At 36.4% G+C, this 19171-nt stretch overlaps 1 protein-coding gene across 1 annotated transcript in view; it reads left to right on the plus strand.

The window, feature by feature from the left end:
• Positions 1–19171, plus strand: part of ARL8B (ADP ribosylation factor like GTPase 8B) — a 59741-nt gene that overhangs the window by 27226 nt on the left and 13344 nt on the right. The window contains exons 2-4 of the mRNA XM_036868626.1: positions 14532–14612; positions 15965–16038; positions 16669–16762. Coding sequence (XP_036724521.1) covers positions 14532–14612; positions 15965–16038; positions 16669–16762 — 249 coding nt within the window. The remainder of the gene's footprint in view (positions 1–14531; positions 14613–15964; positions 16039–16668; positions 16763–19171) is intronic.

Raw genomic sequence — 19171 nt, forward strand, 5'->3', positions numbered from 1 at the left:
GATGTAGTCACATTTGTTCAGTTTTGCTTTTGTTTCCTTTCCTTGAGGAGACATACCCAAAAAAATACTGCTAAAGACTGATGTCAAGGAACTTCTCTGGTGGTCCAGTGGTTAAGACTCAACTCTCCCAATTCAGGGGGCCCAGGTTTGATCCCTGATTGGGGAACTAGATCCTGCATGCCACAACTAAAAGAGTCCTCATGCTGCAACTAAAGATCCTGCATGCCACAACTAAAAAGATCCCACATGCCTCGACAAAGATCCCGCATGCTGCAACTAAGACCCAGCACAGCCAAATTGAAAAATACTAAAAAAAAAAAAAAAAAAGACTGATGTCAAAGAGCATATGGCCTATGTTTTCTTCTAGGTGTTTTATGACTTTAGTTCTTACACTTAATGTAGCTGTCCAGTTTTCCCGTCACTATTTATTGAAGAGGCTATCTTTTTCCCATTGTGTATTCTTGCTTCCTTTGTCATAGATTAATTAATCTAGTGTGAAATCCAGCAAAGGGCACGTGTGCCCATGGTGCCGAAAGCCAAACTCTGATAGTGGTAGTTTGCAGCAAAGTAAGGATATGTTGCAGGGCGCCAAGCAAGGGAGTAGGAGGCAAGCCTCAGATCTATTCCAACTTGGTGTTTCAATTAGTTTTTTGTTTTTGTTTTTTTAAAGGGGGGAGAACAAAGAGGCTGGGATTAATCATTGTCGTGGGACATTTCTTAATTGAAGTTTTGGGAGTCTGGTTTATGATTATCTGCCAAGTGGTCCATGGGTTGGGGGTCTGTTAGCTCATCTTGCCCTGGAGAACAACCTGAGTTTGTACGTTAATGATGATATGATGATATATATAATAGCAGTTTTAGTACATTATCGATGTCATCAACAACAGCAGTTTCAGTCATCTATCTGGTTGATTAGTGTTAAGTTAGCACAGGATTGAGGTCAGAGGAGATAAGAAAGGGAATAAAGTATAGGATAGAGAGATTAATGATAAACTTGGTAAGGGAACTTGGTTTTAGGGAGACTCAGTTTCAAGTGTGGGTTCATTTCTGGGCTCTCTGTTCTGTCCGTTGATCTATGTGTCTGTTTTTCTGCCAGCACCATACTGTTTTGGTTATTGTAGCTTTGTAGAATAGCTTGAAATCAGGTAGCGTGATATCTGCAGCTTTGTTCTTCATTTCAAGATTGTTTTGGCTACTCAGTCTTTTGTGTTCCTATACAAATTGTAGAATTATTTGTTCTACTTCTGTGAGAAGTGCCATTGGTATTTTGATAGGAGTTGCATTGAATCTGTAGATTATCTTGGGTAATATGGTTATTTTAACAATATTTATTCTTCCAATCCATGACCATGGTATATCATCTTACATCTTGTGTCATCTTCCATTTCTTTAATCAGTGTCTTACAGTTTTCTGAGTACAGGTCTTTTACCTCCTTAGGTAGGTTTATTCCTAGATATTTTATTCTTTTTGATGCAGTTGTAAATGGGATTTTTTTTCTTGCTTTCTTTTTCTGGTAGTTCATTGTTAGTGTGTACAGACACAATAGATTTCTATATATTAACTTTGTATTCTGCAACTTTACTGAATTCATTGATGAGTTTTTTTGGTGGTGTCTAGAATTTTTTATATGTACTATCGTGTTATCTGCAAACAATGGCAGTTTTACTTCCTTTCCAGTTTGGATTCTTTTAATTTCTTTTTCTTGTCACTTTTTTTATGAAAAGGTATTTGTTACAAAGGAAAGTAAAAATTAAAAAAGTAGTTGAATTGTCTAGAGACCAACCAGTAGTAATAGTATCAAGGCCTGAAAAATGTGACTTGTATGCGAATTCCCCTGACCCTCATGCTTCTGACTTCAGAACCTGCTTCATCCTACGTGTGAAGATTAGTAGACTTTTTTTCATATAAAGATACAAGTATTTATTACAGATTTATAGTGGACTCTTGATGTTCGTGGGAAATACATCCAGACATATTAATGACTTGACAAGTTAGCAAATACTGTATTTGCTAAAGCTCTCCAGCACTGATTTCTTTTGGGGCCCTTTTTTACATTGTTATTGCATCATCAGAATTTCTGACTGAGTGAAGATGCTGCACTGTGGTGTGGTTTCCCAGTGATAGACTAGGGATGCTTACTAGCAAATTGTTCTATAGACTAGCAAATTAATTTTCTTCAGCAGTTCTTTGGATGTAGATTTAGTAAAACCATTACTAACGTGCTGTTAATGAAAGTTGTAGTGAACATAGGAAATAGTCATTAGAAACCTTTTGAAGTGAATTTTCTTCAGGAGAAGAGGTTAGCAGGAATGAGAGTTTTCAGGCTCCTAATTGAAATTGTGGGTTTGAGAACATTTTAATCCTCAAGAGTTGTCTTTGTAAAGGAGATTGCTGCATAGTAGCTCTATTGGTATTAGCAGGCAGTAGGGATTAATTAGTTGTTTGAAATGAGTTGAGTTAGAGTGACAGGCATTTAATTAGTTAGTTCCCTATGTCATTATGCTTAGTAAAAAGTTCTTATCTAAAGAATTCTCATCTGTTAGATTCAGATTTCATAGCTTCTTATCAAAGAAAACATAGTGTCTTTCACCTAGTTTTAATGTTGCTACCGAAAAATAACTTTTAATTCATGTTGCTACTATTTGGGGTGTATAAATAAAACCTAACCAATAGTTAACTTGAAAAATAAACTGTTCACCTGAAGTCCGCCCCCCCAAGGCAAAACTGCTTGCCAAATTACCATAAATTTACCATCAAAAAAGAACAAAACAAAAAAACCCTGGCAATTTCAATCCTAAGACCTGGAGACTGGGCTTCCCTGGTGGCGCAGTGGTTGAGAATCTGCCTGCCAATGCAGGGGACATGGGTTCGCGCCCTGGTCTGGGAAGATCCCACATGCCACGGAGCAGCTGGGCCCGTGAGCCACAACTACTGAGCCTGCGCGTCTGGAGCCTGTGCCCTGCAACAAGAGAGGCCGCGACAGTGAAAGGCCCGCGCACCGCGATGAAGAGTGGCCCCCGCTTGCCACAACTAGAGAAAGCCCTCGCACAGAAACGAAGACCCAACACAGCCAAAAATAAATTAAAACAAAAAACAAACAAACAAAAACAACCCCTTTGCTTTCATTCTCCAAACTCTATTAAAAAAAACAAAACAAAACAAAAAAACCTGGAGACTTGCCTAACTGGACCCTTTAAAGGAGTGATCTTCAGTCCACAAGTATATCAAGAGTGCCTCTGACAGCAGAGAGACATTTCTTGAGTGGTTTGTGAGGACCAGTATAGCAGTTAAGGGTTGAATATTAAATATTATGCATCCGAGTGGGTCTGGAGCCTTAAATATCACTCCTTCAGAGAGGCTTTCCTTGGGTACCCAGTCATCCTGTATTATCTCCTCTGCAGAATATATTTGTTGTGTGATGTTTTTATATTTGTTTCCTAGTTTCTTTTCTTTTCCTTCCCTCTGTTGTTGAATAAGTGAGTGAATAAATAAACGAATGAATAAAGGCAGAGGCAGAGTAGCTTTGTGGGTTGATAAAACCATAAAGGAGGGGGTGAACAATAATAGATGTTTGTGAATCATTACAATACAGATTCATTATCTGTGTCTGCTGTTGATGATTGGATCATCTGCGAAGCGGGCTTTTATAATTGGCCTGCCGACATTAGAACATTAGAACACTAGAACATTAGAACATCTAGAGCAGAGTTTGTAATGTAAGTGCCTAGCATGAGAGCCGCAAGCCCTTCTCCCTCATCTGTGTGGATAACACAGATGAAAGAAGAGCACGGCGCTCACTGTGCCCACATGGAAGCCGCTGCCAGTCAGTTTGAGTTGGCAGACCAGATGGAAAACATTGGCATCTAGACCACAGTCTACATGGGGGCCGGTCCGTGCCAGAACCTAAGGATGCCTTTATCTTTTTGGCTAGTGTTTTTTGAAGAGTTAGAAGTGTTTTTTTGAGTCAGTATTGTTGCAAATTACACCATTTTTTGAAGGGTAATCCTGGAAATTTATGATTTTGCACAAAGTTTTTATTACTTGGTTTGCTTCAGAAAAATAACTTTTCAGTTTGGTTTATTTGGAATGATGGCCCATTTTCAGAATCTGGGCCATTTGGAGATGAGAGGCCTTAATTGATTATGCCCCTAAGAAACCTAAAATTAAAAAAAATTGCATGCTACTTAATTCTTTCTGGTAAGGACTGAAGAGAATCCCTCCCTCTCAGAACAAACAAAAAACAAAAACAAACCCACTGGGATTTTGAGAGATGTTATTCCTTGGTTAGTAATATTTAAATCTCAACTTAACATGTGCTTTTAAACTTATGTCCTGTGGGAAGGAATTATGTCTGTAGTTGGAAGTAACTCTGGCACATAAAACTGAGAACAAATTACTGTCTTTTGGGAAATTATTTAAGGAAATGTTGTCCAAAATGTTCTAAAATAGAGAGAAAATGAACATTGTGTGATCCTTGAAATACTGCTGTAGTGAATGATCTTTTCTAGCCCCTTAAAAAGAGGTTTTAGGGAGATATCCTTAGATAACGATGTATGTGTTCACAGTGGTAACTACTATGTGAAACGTTTAGAAAGAAAAGAAGAAGAATATGTGTTAAGTGGGACAGTTTTCCCCAAAACTAAGAGGAACTTAGACTTGGAAGAGCACACTATGTTTAATTCATTTCCCAGCTTATAAATAAATATTAAAACATTGGAGTGGAGTAGATTTTAAAATGCCAATTTTAAAGCCCAGAGGCTTTTTCCTTATACTGAAACTATAAAACATGGATTTTTCTATTAGAAGACATTTGTAAGTTAGTATCCTTTTAGAATATTAAAGGACAAAACAAGATTAGCAATGACTTGTTCCTGAACTAGTTGTCATAATTCCTTGTGACTGAATGTATTCATGAATTTCACTACTATCGTAGTAGGTAATTTATCTTCTAATTCTAGTTGTGTCCTAGATATGATATACAAGAAGATGATATTTGATTATTCCATTTAAGAAATCTTTTATTTGGAAACAATTTCAAATTTACAGAAAATTTGCGGGAATTAAAAGCATTCCAAAAAACATTTATATACCCTTTATTGAGCTCAAACATTTTACTTCATTTGCTTTATCGTTCATGCACTTCGTGTGTCACCTTAGGTAAGTAAGATCTATGCACCATGGCCCTTATTCTTAAATACTTAAGTTTGTATTTTCTAAGTTTAAGAATATTCCCTTGCATAACTAATTTAGTTGCCAACTTCATTACGTTAGAAAATGATACCTCACATTTTATCTCTTCCTATTTTGTCACTTGACCCGATAATGTTGTTTATAGCGTTTTTGTTCTCCATTGCAGGATCCATTCTCGGGTCAGGTACTGCATTTAGTTGTCATGTCTCTTTAGTCCCCTCTATCTAGTCTGAAACATTTTTACAGCCTTGATCTTTTATGACATTGACATCTTTGGAAAATTACCCTCCCTCCCCCGCCTTTTTAAGAGAATGTTCCTCTGTTTTGGATCTTTCTTCATGATTAGATTTAGTTTATGCATTCTCAGCTGAAATAGTATATGGGGGATATTGTGTCCTCGTAGTAATACTTGTGTAGGCACATGAAGTCCATCTGAGAAGTCCACGTGAAGTCAAGAGGTTGTCTGATTTCTCCATTGTATAATTGCTTGTTTTTCCCTCTGCAGCTGATGCGTGGTTTGTGGGGTACACTTTAAGATCATGGAAATACCCTACTCCTCATCAAAAGTTCCCCTAGATCTACCTTTCATTTTAAATAACTTTAGCAAAAAATAGGTTGCCATTCTTTTTTTTTAACTATTGTAAGTTGAAATATAAGAGTAATATTATCAGTAATTCTACTTATTAGTGAAATATAAGAACCATAATAATGCTACAAACTAGGACAATTGGTATTGATAATAACCGTTTTCCATTTGAATTAAAGTTCTTGGAAAGAAAAACGACTAACTTGTGTATTTATTGGCCATATCTTCTCACTTGTCAAATGTGTAAATTTTGGCGATTAAACAATTGAGTCATAGTGTGAGAAGACCACTCTGCTTAACATGTGAAAGTAGTTTCTTCTGGCTGAAAGGAGAAATTTAGTATGAGTCTTTTGTTGTGCTCTTCCATTCTGTCTTTACAAAGTAGCTTGATAACTAAAGCCTTAAAAAATAAAAAGATTCTTAGAGAAAGAAACTGTGAGACATTTGTCAAAGCAGGTATTTTTCCACTTGTGTTTAAAGTTTATTGAATTGGATTGGACTGCTACTACAGAGGAACAGATTAAGCAAAGAGAAAATTCTTCTCCCATGTTGTTAATAGCTTGATATCTGCATTTGTTCATTTAAAAGAGCAATGGTGAAGTCTAATCTGTTCCATTTGGAATCTCTACTTTAAAGCCCTGAAATGTATGAGTATTTCACTGTGTTCTCACTAGTGTCAGATATCATGGTATATAAGCAGCCAATGCTGCATGGTACATATCTGTACATTAACCTGTTTACAAAGAATAGACCCCTCCCCCATTCTTATTGTCTTAGAGTACGCTCAGTGAAGTGTCCTTTCACTACTACAGGTCCACTGCCTCGTGTTTTCTGCCTTCCTGGTGTTAACTTTACCTTGGTTGTTCTCTTTCCTTCCCCTTTTCTATTTGCCTCATTCCTACCATCTGCAGTAATAAATTTAGGTAAGCTCTGTGTGCTGAAGTTGACACTAACAAAACTTTATGGGACAAGGTCTGCTTTTAGCCTTTGGTATACTAATGAATTTTTGGAAGAAAAAAAAAAGAGCCACATTTTTCCTACTGCTGTAGGCATTCATCTCTTGCTTAACTATATTTTAAATGAGAGGCCTATGAATAAAACATAAAACCATGAATGTTAGAGCTGGAAGTGATTTTGGAAATACTCTTCCAAGTACCTTTTTTTCTAGTAAGAAAGCTTAATCCTGAGGGTAAGATGACTTGCATGTGGTTAGTAAGTAGTATAATTGGTGATAAGATTCCTGGACCTTGAGATAGTCTTTTTTTTACCATCTTATCTTGCTTCAATTTTATCTTGTCCCAAGCCAAATTCCAAAGATACTACCTTGTGACTTTGGGTACACGTTGATAACTGCAGTTCTGTCCACTGTCACAAAATCACAGTGAGTGCCACTTGTGATCTTGAATTTGTGTTATTAAGTGAAGGTCAGTTTATGTTTCATACACTATTTAGGAAGACAGGTATGAAAGCATATTTTTACTTCTCTTCACAGATCTTAGAAATGACGGGACTTTGAGCAAATGACTTAACCTGTCTTTGCCTTGGTTTTCTCATCTGAAAAATGAGGATAATGCTACTTACTTCATAGGGTTGTTATATGGATTAAGTAAGTTAATATTGATTAATATTTACTAAGTACTTAGAACAGTGCTTCATGTTATTTAAGTGTTTGTTAAAATAAATAGCATGATACACAATTAAGTAGTACTTTTTTTTTTTTAAACATCTTTATTGGAGTATAATTGCTTTACAATGGTGTGTTAGTTTCTGCTTTATAACAAAGTGAATCAGTTATAATTAAGTAGTACTTTTAAAGCATCTATTTGTTTCCTGAATTGCTAGTCTCAGTTTAGTGGCATTTCGACAGCATAGAAATAAATTCTGTTATTTAGAGCACAACTGCCAACTTAGTGGTTTAGTCATTCAACACAAACTTTGAAAAGTGATGATTAAGATTTGATACGAAGAAAGAAGTTGAAAATGCTTCCAAATCTGTAAAGTTGTTATACCACAAAATCCATTCATCAAAGCTAACGAATGATTTTTGAACATTTTGCTGTACTCAAGACATCTGGGGATTAAAAACCCGAAGATTTGATTACCTAATTTTCAGCCATTGCAGATTAGCAGTGCCAGGTGAATTAGGGAAAGTTATTGTTAACATCTGCCAGCAGTGAGAAGTAATGGTGAAGAGAGAGATGAACATTTATGAAAGTTCAGGGGCAGCCGTGTATGCTGCAGCCCCATACATCATTTTATCATGGGCTGGTACTATAATTGATGATCATAATCATAAAATTTTACTGCCAGAAGGGCCCTTAAGGGTTACCAAATTTAGTTTTCATGGTTTTTGGTTTTTTTTTAACTATTTTAAGTATTTTCACTTTTTTTTTTTTTTGCCCACACCGCGTGCCATGTGGGATCTTAGTTCCCCAACCAGGGATAGAACCCGAGCCCCCTGCAGTGGAAGCACAGATTTTTTTTTTTTTTTAACATCTTTATTGGAGTATAATTGCTTTACATTGTTGTTTTAGTTTTTGCTGTATAACAAAGTGAATCAGCTGTACGTATACATATATCCCCATATCCCCTCCCTCTTGCGTCTCCCTCCCACCCTCCCTGTCCCACCCCTCTAGGTGGTCACAAAGCACCGCGCTGATCTCCCGGTGCTATGCGGCTGCTTCCCACTAGCTATCTGTTTTACATTTGGTAGTGTATATATGTCCATGCCACTCTCTCACTTCATCCCAGCTACCCTTCCCCCCTCCCCCCTCCCCATGTCCTCAAATCCATTCTCTATGTCTGCATCTTTATTCCTGTCCTGCCCCTAGGTTTTTCAGAACTTTTTTTTTTTTTTTTAGATTCCATATATATGTGTTAGCATATGGTATTTGTCTTTCTCTTTCTGACTTACTTCACTCTGTATGACAGACTCTAGGTCCATCCACCTCACTACAAATAACTCAATTTCCTTTCTTTTTATGGCTGAGTAATATTCCATTGTATATATGTGCCACATCTTCTTTATCCATTCATCTGTCGATGGACACTTAGGTTGCTTCCATGTCCTGGCTATTGTAAATAGAGCTGCAATGAACATTGTGGTACGTGACTCTTTTTGAATTATGGTTTTCTCAGGGTATATGCCCAGTAGTGGGGTTGCTGGGTCATATGGTAGTTCTATTTTTAGTTTTATAAGGAACCTCCATACTGTTCTCCATAGTGGCTGTATCAATTTACATTCCCACCAACAGTGTAGAAGGGTTCTCTTTTCTCCACACCCTCTCCAGCATTTACTGTTTGTAGATTTTTTGATGATGGCCATTCTGACTGGTGTGAGGTGATACCTTATTGTAGTTTGATTTGCATTTCTCTAATGATTAGTGATGTTGAGCATCCTTTCATGTGTCTGTAGGCCATCTGTATATCTTCTTTGGAGAAATGTCTGTTTAGGTCTTCTGCCCATTTTTGGATTGGGTTGTTTGTTTTTTTGATATTGAGCTCCATGGGCTGCTTGTATATTTTGGAGATTAAGCCTTTGTCAGTTGCTTCCTTTGCAAATATTTTCTCCCATTCTGAGGGTTGTCTTTTCATCTTGTTTATGGTTCCCTTTGTTGTGCAAAAGCTTTTAAGTTTCATTAGGTCCCATTTGTTTATTTTTGTTTTTATTTCCATTTCTCTAGGAGGTGGGTCAAAAAGGATCTTGCTGTGATTTATGTCATAGAGTGTTCTGCCTGTGTTTTCCTCTTAAGAGTTTTACAGTGTCTGGCCTTACATTTAGGTCTTTAATCCATTTGGAGTTTATTTTTGTGTGTGGTGTTACGGAGTGTTCTAATTTCATTCTTTTTCATGTAGCTGTCCCGTTTTCCCAGCACCATTTATTGAAGAGGCTGTCTTTTCTCCATTGTGTACTCTTGCCTCTTTTATCAAAGATAAGGTGACCATATGTGCATGGGTTTATCTCTGGGCTTTCTATCCTGTTCCATTGATCTATATTTCTGTTTTTGTTCCAGTACCATACCTTCTTGATTACTGTAGCTTTGTAGTATAGTCTGAAGTCAGGGAGCCTGATTCCTCCACCTCCGTTTTTCTTTCTCAAGATTGCTTTGGCTATTCGGGGTCTTCTCTGTTTCCATACAAATTGTGAAATTGTTTGTTGTAGTTCTGTGAAAAATGCCAGTGGTAGTTTGATAGGGATTGCATTGACTCTATATTGTTTTGGGTAGTATAGTCATTTTCCAATGTTGATTCTTCCAATCCAAGAACATGGTATATCTCTTCATCTGTTTGTACCATTTTTAATTTCTTTCATCAGTGTCTTATAGTTTTCTGCACACAGGTCTTTTGTCTCCTTAGGTAGGTTTATTCCTAGGTATTTTATTCTTTTTGTTGCAATGGTAAATGGAAGTGTTTCCTTAATTTCTCTTTCAGATTTTTCATCATTAGTGTATAGGAATGAAAGAGATTTCTGGGAAGCACAGATTCTTAACCACGGGACTGCCAGGGAAGTCCCTAGTTTTCTTGTTTTACAATTTATAAAATAACCCTGAAACACCAAGAACACATTAAATCATGTTCTATAGACTGTGAGAAGTTAACCAAGTATGTATTTCATTTTGGAAAGCTTTCTGTGCAAGCTGTTTGAAAAGTTTTGGTACCTAAAATCTTTAGCTACAATTTTTGGCTGGTTTATTATGTATAGTACCTTTTCCTAATATACCAAATAAAGGAGCCATTGTCTCATACAGACCTCTCCTCAGGTATTAATTAAAGCCTGTTACAGTTCACAATGGTGATCTTTAAGACATATAATCAACCACTATTGAGCTATGTGACCTTGGGAATTTATTTCTTGTTCTGTAAAATGGTAGTGATAATTGCCTCCCTTTACATCATACATTTCTAAAAAATGTAAAACACACAAAACGTTAAAATTACCATCTTAACTCTTTGAGTGTACAGTACTGTTAAATACATTCACATTTTTGTGTAACCATCACTGCTATCCATCTATAGGACCTTTGATCTTCCCAACCTGAAATTCTGTACCCACTAAGCATTAATTCCTTGTTTCCCCCTCTCTAGCCTTTGGCAACTACCATTCTATTTTCTGTCTTTATGAATTTAACTACTCTAGGCTCCTTATTTAAATGGAATCATGAAGTATTTGTCTTTTTTGTGACTGACCTTACACTTAGCATAATGTCTTCAAGGTTCATCCACGGTGTAGCATGAATAAGGTTTTCTTTTCTTAACGTCTTTAGTGGAGTATAATTGCTTTACATTGTTGTGTTAGTTTCTGCTGTATAACAAAGCGAATCAGCTGTATGTATACATATATCCCCATATCCCCTCCCTCTTATGCCTCCCTCCCACCCTCCCTATCCCACCCCTCTACGTGGTCACAGAGCACCGAGCTGATCTCCCTGTGCTCTGCAGCTACTTTCCACTAGCTGTCTGTTTTACGTTTGGTAGTGTATATATGTCAGTGCTACTCTTTCACTTTGTCCCAGCTTCCCCTTCCCCTTCCCTGTGTCCTCAAGTCCATGAATAAGGTTCTTAAGGCTGAAAAACACTGCATCGTAGGACTAGACCACACTTTACCTGCTCATCTGCAGGTGGGTGCTCAGGTTGCTTCCACTTTGTGGCTATTATGAATAATTCAGCTGTGAACATGGTTATACAAATACCTCTTCAAGTTCCTGCTTTCATTTGGGTAAATACCCAGAAGTGGAATTGCTGGATCATGTGGTAATTCTATTTTTAATTTTTTGAGGAACTGCCATATTGTTTTTCATTCTCCAACCCCTGACAACCACTGGTCTTTTTACTGTTTTCATAGTTTTGACTTTTTCATAATGTGATATTGTTGGAATCATACAGTATGTAGTCTTTCCACATTGGGTCTTTCATTAAATATGCATTTGAGGCTCCTCCATGTCTTTTGTGGCTTGATAGCTAATTTCTTTTAGTACTGAATAATACAACATTGTCTGGATGTACCAGTCTATCCATTCACTTATTGAAGGACATCTTGGTTGCTTTCAGGTTTTAACAATTATAAATAACGATGCTGTAAGCATTTAATGTGTGAGTTTTTGTGTGGACTTAAGTTTGCAAGTCCTTTGGGTAAATACCAAGGAGTGTCATTGTTGGATTGTGTGGTAAGAGTATGTTTGGTTTTGTAAGAAACTGTCAAAGTGTCTTCCAAAGTGGCTGTACCATTTTGCAAACCTATCAGCAATGACTGATAGTTCCTCTTGCTCCACATCCTCATCAGCATTTGGTGTTATCAAAGAGTACCAGATTTGGGCCACTCTAATTGCTTTGTGGTGTTATCTCATTGTTTTAATTTGCATTTCCCTGGTGACACATGATGTGGTGCATCTTTTCCTATGCTTATTTGCCATCTGTTTATCTTCTTAGATGAGATGTCTGTTAAGATCTTTGGCTCATATTTTAATTGGATTGTTTGTTTTCGTATTGTTGAGTTTTTAAAGTTCTTTGTATATTTCCCATAACAGTCCTTTATGGAATATCTTTTGCACATATTTTTCTCTTACTCTGTGGCTTGTTTTCCGAGTCTCTTGGCATTGTCTTTTGCAGAGCAGAAGTTCTTAATGAAGTTATCTTATTATTTCTTTCATAGATTGTGCCTTTGGTTTTACCTTTGCCCATTTTTTAATCAGGTTATATTTTTTTGTTCTTGTGTTATGGCTAGTTTTGATATATGTAGTTTTGATATCATGACTAGATCTTCACATATAAATCGTATATGTGAAACTTCTGAGAATTATAATGTCTGTATGTATAAATAAAGTAGTGATTATGGTTGTGTTAACTTTCTTCCTTTCCTTCTCTCTCTTTCTTTCTTTCTCTCTCTCTTTTTCTTTCTCTCTCTCTGTCTCTGTCTCTCTCTCTCCTCTCTCTCTTTCACATTTTTTCTGAGATTAGCCCAAACTCCACTGAACAGGAGGGGAAAAATAAAAAAGTAGAGCACTTTTGGGGTTAGGTAGAAGAAATTAATTTGTAAAATCGGAATTCATTGTGCTTGGTACAATTGGTACTTGTAGACAGTTTTGGAATGAATGTGTGGCGAACAATTGGCCGATGTTAGGGCCTTGAAAATAGTTCCATTTGTTTAATTACTCCATGTTGATATATTTCATAATCCTGAGCTGTACCTAATAAATAAGAGGTCACTTGAGAAATAAACATTTGGCAAATAAAATATATGAATATGTAAATATATAAAATCAGTATCAATTGTGACTCATTAGGTGTACTTCATAATTGCAGTCAAAATAAAGAATATGACAAGAAAGATGGAAGACCTGTTAGGAGAGAATTATGATACTTCACTGAACGATATAAGGGATTTGAATGTTTGAGTGGACACACCATGTGCCTAGGTGGAGAGACTTGGTTAAATATCAAGAGTTGATAAAGGACAGTTCGTATTTTAACAGAATTATTAATTTCTAAAGTTTATTTCAAATGCGAGAGATGAAACACATTCCTGAACATTCCAACTTCTTGATCTGCTATATAGAATAATATATAGGATAAGCTACAGTAATTCATGTAGTCCTAATTTATTTCCAATTAGAAATAAACAGACTAATGGAAAAGAATTGAAGACTCAGATATAGAACTGTCTCTAAATGGAATTTGGTGTATCACATCAATCTAGTTAGGAAAGTGTGGATTTTTAAATGAGGAGTGAGGGCTTCCCTGGTGGTGTAGTGGTTAGGAATCCGCCTGCTAATACAGGGGACACGGGTTGGAGCCCTGGTCTGGGAAGACCCAACATGCTGCGGAGCATCTAGGTCTGTGCGCCACAACTACTGAGCCTGCGCTCTAGAGCCCCCAAGCCGCAACTACTGAGCCCGCATGCCACAACTACTGAAGCCCGCGCACCTAGAGCCCGTTCTCCGCAACAAGAGAAGCCACTACAGTGAGAAGCCCGTGCACCACAGTGAAGAGTAGCCCCAACTCGCCGCAACTAGAGAAAGCCTGCACACAGCAACGAGGACCCAACACAGCCAAAAATAAATAATAAGTAAATAAATAAATACATAAATTTTAAATGAGGAGTGAGGTGATTATAGGTTATACATTTGTAAAAAGCACCTTTCTTGCATTGTGTAATCAAATCCGAGATGGATGAACATTTTAAATTTAAAAATATAAATACTGTTAGAAGATATTTAATTTTAGTCTTCTGACAGGAAGGTCGGAAACCAAAAAGAGAATATAATTGATTACATAAGGGAGGATCATGTTTATGAAGAAACCATTTTGTAAGCCTTGTTAAAAGACTGACTCAGAAAAGCAACAGTGAATTTTAAGAGTATTGTCAAAATAATTTCAGTCCTAAAAATAGAAAACTTTGAACTTTTACTTCTGATTTACTTGTACCTTGTATGCAAAAATTCACGTATAGGTGGACGAATTAATAAATGTTCATATGTAGTTGTACAGTATTTCTTTTCTTAAACTTAAAAATACGTAAAAAATTACAGTAGTTTCAGAAGTATCTTTAATGGAAGACTGTGTCTTTGAATGAAAAAAATAATGCACCTCTTCAAGATTTATGGCTATTAGGAGTGTTTTCTTAAGGTATATTGTTATTGTCACTAAAAAATTAGTTATTTGCTAAGTTGGGTACAGAGTAATGTTGATGTGAAAGGTTTGCAGTGTTACATGTTTTAATAAACAACGATTAGTCTATAAATGTTTTCTTTCATTCAGTCAGGTCAATTCAGTGAAGATATGATACCTACAGTGGGCTTCAACATGAGGAAAGTAACTAAAGGTAACGTCACAATAAAGGTACGTCAGCTTCTTGCCATACTTGATTTACATTGTTAGCAGATACAAACTAGGAATTTTTCTGTTTGTTTCTTTGCGTTTTACATGAGTATTGGCAGTTCTTAATTAATGAGTGGGCTTGTTCCAAAAGAGTGTAAATCAAGTTTTTTTTCTTTCTTGCTCTAATAGATCAAAATGTGTGTGTTGAAATGTTGTTAAGTGCCCATAAAAAACTTAGCATATGGGTTGCCAGAAGTATTATTTGGGATTTAGGTGTTCCTAGGAAATAAAAATCCTATCTTCAGAGTATTTGAAATGTGATATTATTACATTATTTCATGAGTAATATTTTATATTGAAAGATAATAATTGTTTATAATGTTGGTAATTTAGTATTACATTTGTGGTAGCAAATATGGTAAACTAGTTTTCCCTTTCTTTGCTAATAAGCCCTAAAATTAAAACTATAAAACAGTAAAAAGTTAACTAGTTTAACATAATTTTGTTTCTAGAGTAAGTTTGATAGGTTTGAATTGTGGACTGTTGGACTGTTTTTTAATTTATTAGTATTATTATTTTTGTATTCCTTGTTCATGGGGGGAATTTACTTCTATAGCCTGAACTTAATGGCCATTTTACCCAGTTCTTGTGGTTCACAGAAGCTGTTTACTGAATTCTTTCCGTAGCTTATCTAATGAAGCTGCTAATTTTTCATGTGTGTGTCTTCATGCGTGTTTCCAATGTCTGTGGCTAAATTGGAAGCCTCCTAAAGATAAATATCATGACTTCAGACCTTTACATAGCCCTACAGAGTAGCCATAATAGTGAAATTACTGTGGGTAGTAGCTTTCATATGGATAAAATAATTTTATATAAGAAAAGCACCTAGGTAGGAATGTTTTCTGTTATGTACAGAATAACTAAAAACGATTAGATGTTAATATATACCCAATCAGACAACTAAACTTAAATAGATTCTGAATGAACTGTTTTTTTCTGTCTTGGACTTCAAATATGGATGATGGCTGATTATGCAGATTCTAAGAGTGCTATTTCAAAAAATATGTATTTTCAATATTGGAAATTTATTGGTTAACAGGCAAAGAAAGTATTGCACAAAAACTAAATCTTTGCTCAAGCACCACCTATTAGATCTAATGTAAACATATTCAGTATGAGCTTCAAGTTAGAAGTGGCCCCAAGAACTTCCAGATTAAGAGCTTGTTTGACCTCAAGTTTTTCAAAAGCAGTTTGGCTCTAACATTGTGGAAATGAACATATCTGCTTGATCTTTCTCCCCTCCTTCTGCTGCTTTTTTCTTCAATGTGTTATTTGAAATATCTTTATTAAGAACTGTCTATCTTGATTTGAAGATTTGGGACATAGGAGGACAGCCCCGCTTCCGGAGCATGTGGGAACGGTACTGCAGAGGGGTCAACGCTATTGTGTAAGCCGCTTGCACGCCCCCCCCCCCCCGTCTCCCCCCTTGCAGTCAGTAGTTTAGGTTTCAAGGGAAAACGCTGTTTTTCATACTTTTAAAGGCTTAATTTTTATTTTGGGCAATAACAGTCTTTCTTAGATATTCTCTTAGTGTAATCCCATTAACATCAGACTTTAAAAATAGAATGATAGAATGAGAGTTTTATTTGTTTTTTATGTAGCTAAGAGCTAATGGATATAAATGTTTTACTATCATGCATTAGTCCTCTAAGAAGTCTACCTATCTACTTATTTTATTGAAGTATAGTTGATTTGCAATATTGTGTTGGTTTCAGGTATACAGCATAGTGATTCAGTAGTTTTAAATATATTCCATTATTGGTTATTATAAGAGAATGGGTATAATTCACTGTGCTATACAGTATATCCTTGTTGCTTATCTAATTTTATATATAGCAGTTTGTATCTGTAGAACAGTCTATTAAAAAGTATTTTTGGGTGCAAGCCTTTTAAAATCGAGGAATTTATTTTAATGAACAGTTACAGTAGTATAAATTAAGAAAATTTAAAAATCTATTAATTGCGATCATCAAAGAATATGATGGAGACATTGAGATCACTTTATTTTTTTTTAAAGTTACATGATAGATGCTGCAGATCGTGAAAAGATAGAAGCCTCGCGAAATGAACTACATAATCTTCTAGATAAGCCACAGTTACAAGGAATTCCAGTGAGTATGGAATACTGGTTAATTTTACATTATATAATTATAATATTTATATTATTACGAGTATAATTATACATTTTTATTTATTGTGTTTGAAATCAGTAAAATGTCTTTTGTTTTAAAGCCTGGAAGGCTTACGTTTACTGAGTATCTGCCCCATACTGCTCATTGTGCTGTTTATTCATTTCTTAACCAGCTGTTTATTGAACTATATGTAGTAGGAGCAGTGCTTAGTCCTGGGGAAATAGTAGTGAGCAGAAGTGAAAAGAAACATGCTTCCTACAATCATGGAGCTTATGGTTTATTAGGAAACTAGGTAGATGGTATGAAATCATTTGAATAATACAGCTGTGATCAGTGCTACAAGGGAGAGGTACAAGGGGGTATCGAGTTGTAAGTTAGAGGGGAGACTTAATGTAGTTTGAGGGAAGAAGGAAGGATTCTCCGAGGAAGTGCTGCTTGAGCTGAGATGTGAGGAATGTGTAGGCATGTGAGGGATGTGACAGCTGGAGGAAAAGAGAGTTGCAGGCAGAGGCTCTTTGGTAGGAGGAGGTGGGGCACTGGGAGGAGGCCAGTGTTTCTAGAGCACAGAGCAGAGTGGGGAGGGTGGGGTAGAGTGTGGCGAGCCTGTGGCAGCCCGGACACTAAAAGAGGCTGTGTGGGACTGGGTGTTTTCATTTATTTATTTATTTATTTAAACATCTTTATTGGCGTATAATTGCTTTACAATGGTGTGTTACTTTCTGCTTTATAACAAAGTGAATCAGTTATACATATACGTATGTCCCCATATCTCTTCCCTCTTGCGTCTCCCTCCGTATCCCACCCCTCTATCCCACCCCTCTAGGTGGGCACAAAGCACCGAGCTGACCTCCCTGTGCTATGCGGCTGCTTCCCACTAGCTATCTGTTTTACATTTGGTAGTGTATATATGTCCATGCCACTCTCTCACTTTGTCCCAGCTTACCCTTCCCCCTCTCCGTATCCTCAACTCCATTCTATAGTAGGTCTGCATCTTTATTCCCGTCTTGCCCCTAGGTTCTTCTGATCATTTTTCTTTTCTTTCTTTCTTTTTTTTTTTTTAGATTCCATATATATGTGTTAACATACGGTATTTGTTTTTCTCTTTCTGACTTACTTCACTCTGTATGACAGACTCTAGGTCCATCCACCTCACTACAAATAACTCAATTTCGTTTCTTTTTATGGCTGAGTAATATTCCATTGTATATACGTGCCACATCTTCTTTATCCATTCATCTGTCGATGGACACTTAGGTTGCATCCATCTCCTGGCTATTGTAAAAAGAGCTGCAATGAACATTTTGGTACATGACTCTTTTTGAATTATGGTTTTCTCAGGGTATATGCCCAGTAGTGGGATTGCTGGGTCGTATGGTAGTTCTATTTTCAGTTTTTTAAGGAACCTCCATACTGTTCTCCATAGTGGCTGTACCAGTTTACATTCCCACCAACAGTGCAAGAGGGTTCCCTTTTCTCCACACCCTCTCCAGCATTTATTGTTTGTAGATTTTTTGATGATGGCCATTCTGACTGGTGTGAGGTGACACCTCATTGTAGTTTTGATTTGCATTTCTCTAATGATTAGTGATGTTGAGCATCCTTTGATGTGTTTGTTGGCAATCTGTATATCTTCTTTGGAGAAATGTCTATTTAGGTCTTCTGCCCATTTTTGGATTGGGTTGTTTGTTTTTTTGATATTGAGCTGCATGAGTTGCTTGTATGTTTTGGAGATTAATCCTTTGTCAGTTGCTTCCTTTGCAAATATTTTCTCCCATTCTGAGGGTTGTCTTTTCGTCTTGTTTATGGTTTCCTTCGCTGTGCAAAAGCTTTTAAGTTTCATTGGTTCGCATTTGTTTATTTTTGTTTTTATTTCCATTTCTCTAGGAGGTGGGTCAAAAAGGATCTCGCTTTTTTTTTTTTTTGTTCTTCTTTCTCTAATTGCTTTAGGTGTAATGTCAGGTTGTTAATTTGAGATGTTTCTTGTTTCTTAAGGTAGGCTTGTATAGCTATAAACTTCCCTCTCAGAACTGCTTTTGCTGCATCTCATAGGTTTTGGGTCGTTGTGTTTTCATTGTCATTTGTCTCTAGGTATTTTTTGATTTCCTCTTTGATTTCTTCAGTGATCTCTTGGTTATTAAGCAGTGTGTTGTTTAGCCTCCATGTGTTTGTATTTCTTACAGATTTTTTCCTGTAATTGATACTTAGTCTCATAGCGTTGTGGTCGGAAAAGATACTTGATATGATTTCAGTTTTCTTAAATTTACCAAGGCTTGATTTGTGACCCAAGATATGATCTATCCTGGTGAATGTTCCATGAGCACTTGAGAAGAATGTGTATTCTGTTGTTTTTGGATGGAATGTCCTATAAATATCAATTAAGTCCAACTT

Source organism: Balaenoptera musculus, chromosome 11 (genome assembly GCF_009873245.2).
Source record: "Balaenoptera musculus isolate JJ_BM4_2016_0621 chromosome 11, mBalMus1.pri.v3, whole genome shotgun sequence".
NCBI classification, from domain to species: Eukaryota; Metazoa; Chordata; class Mammalia; order Artiodactyla; family Balaenopteridae; genus Balaenoptera; species Balaenoptera musculus.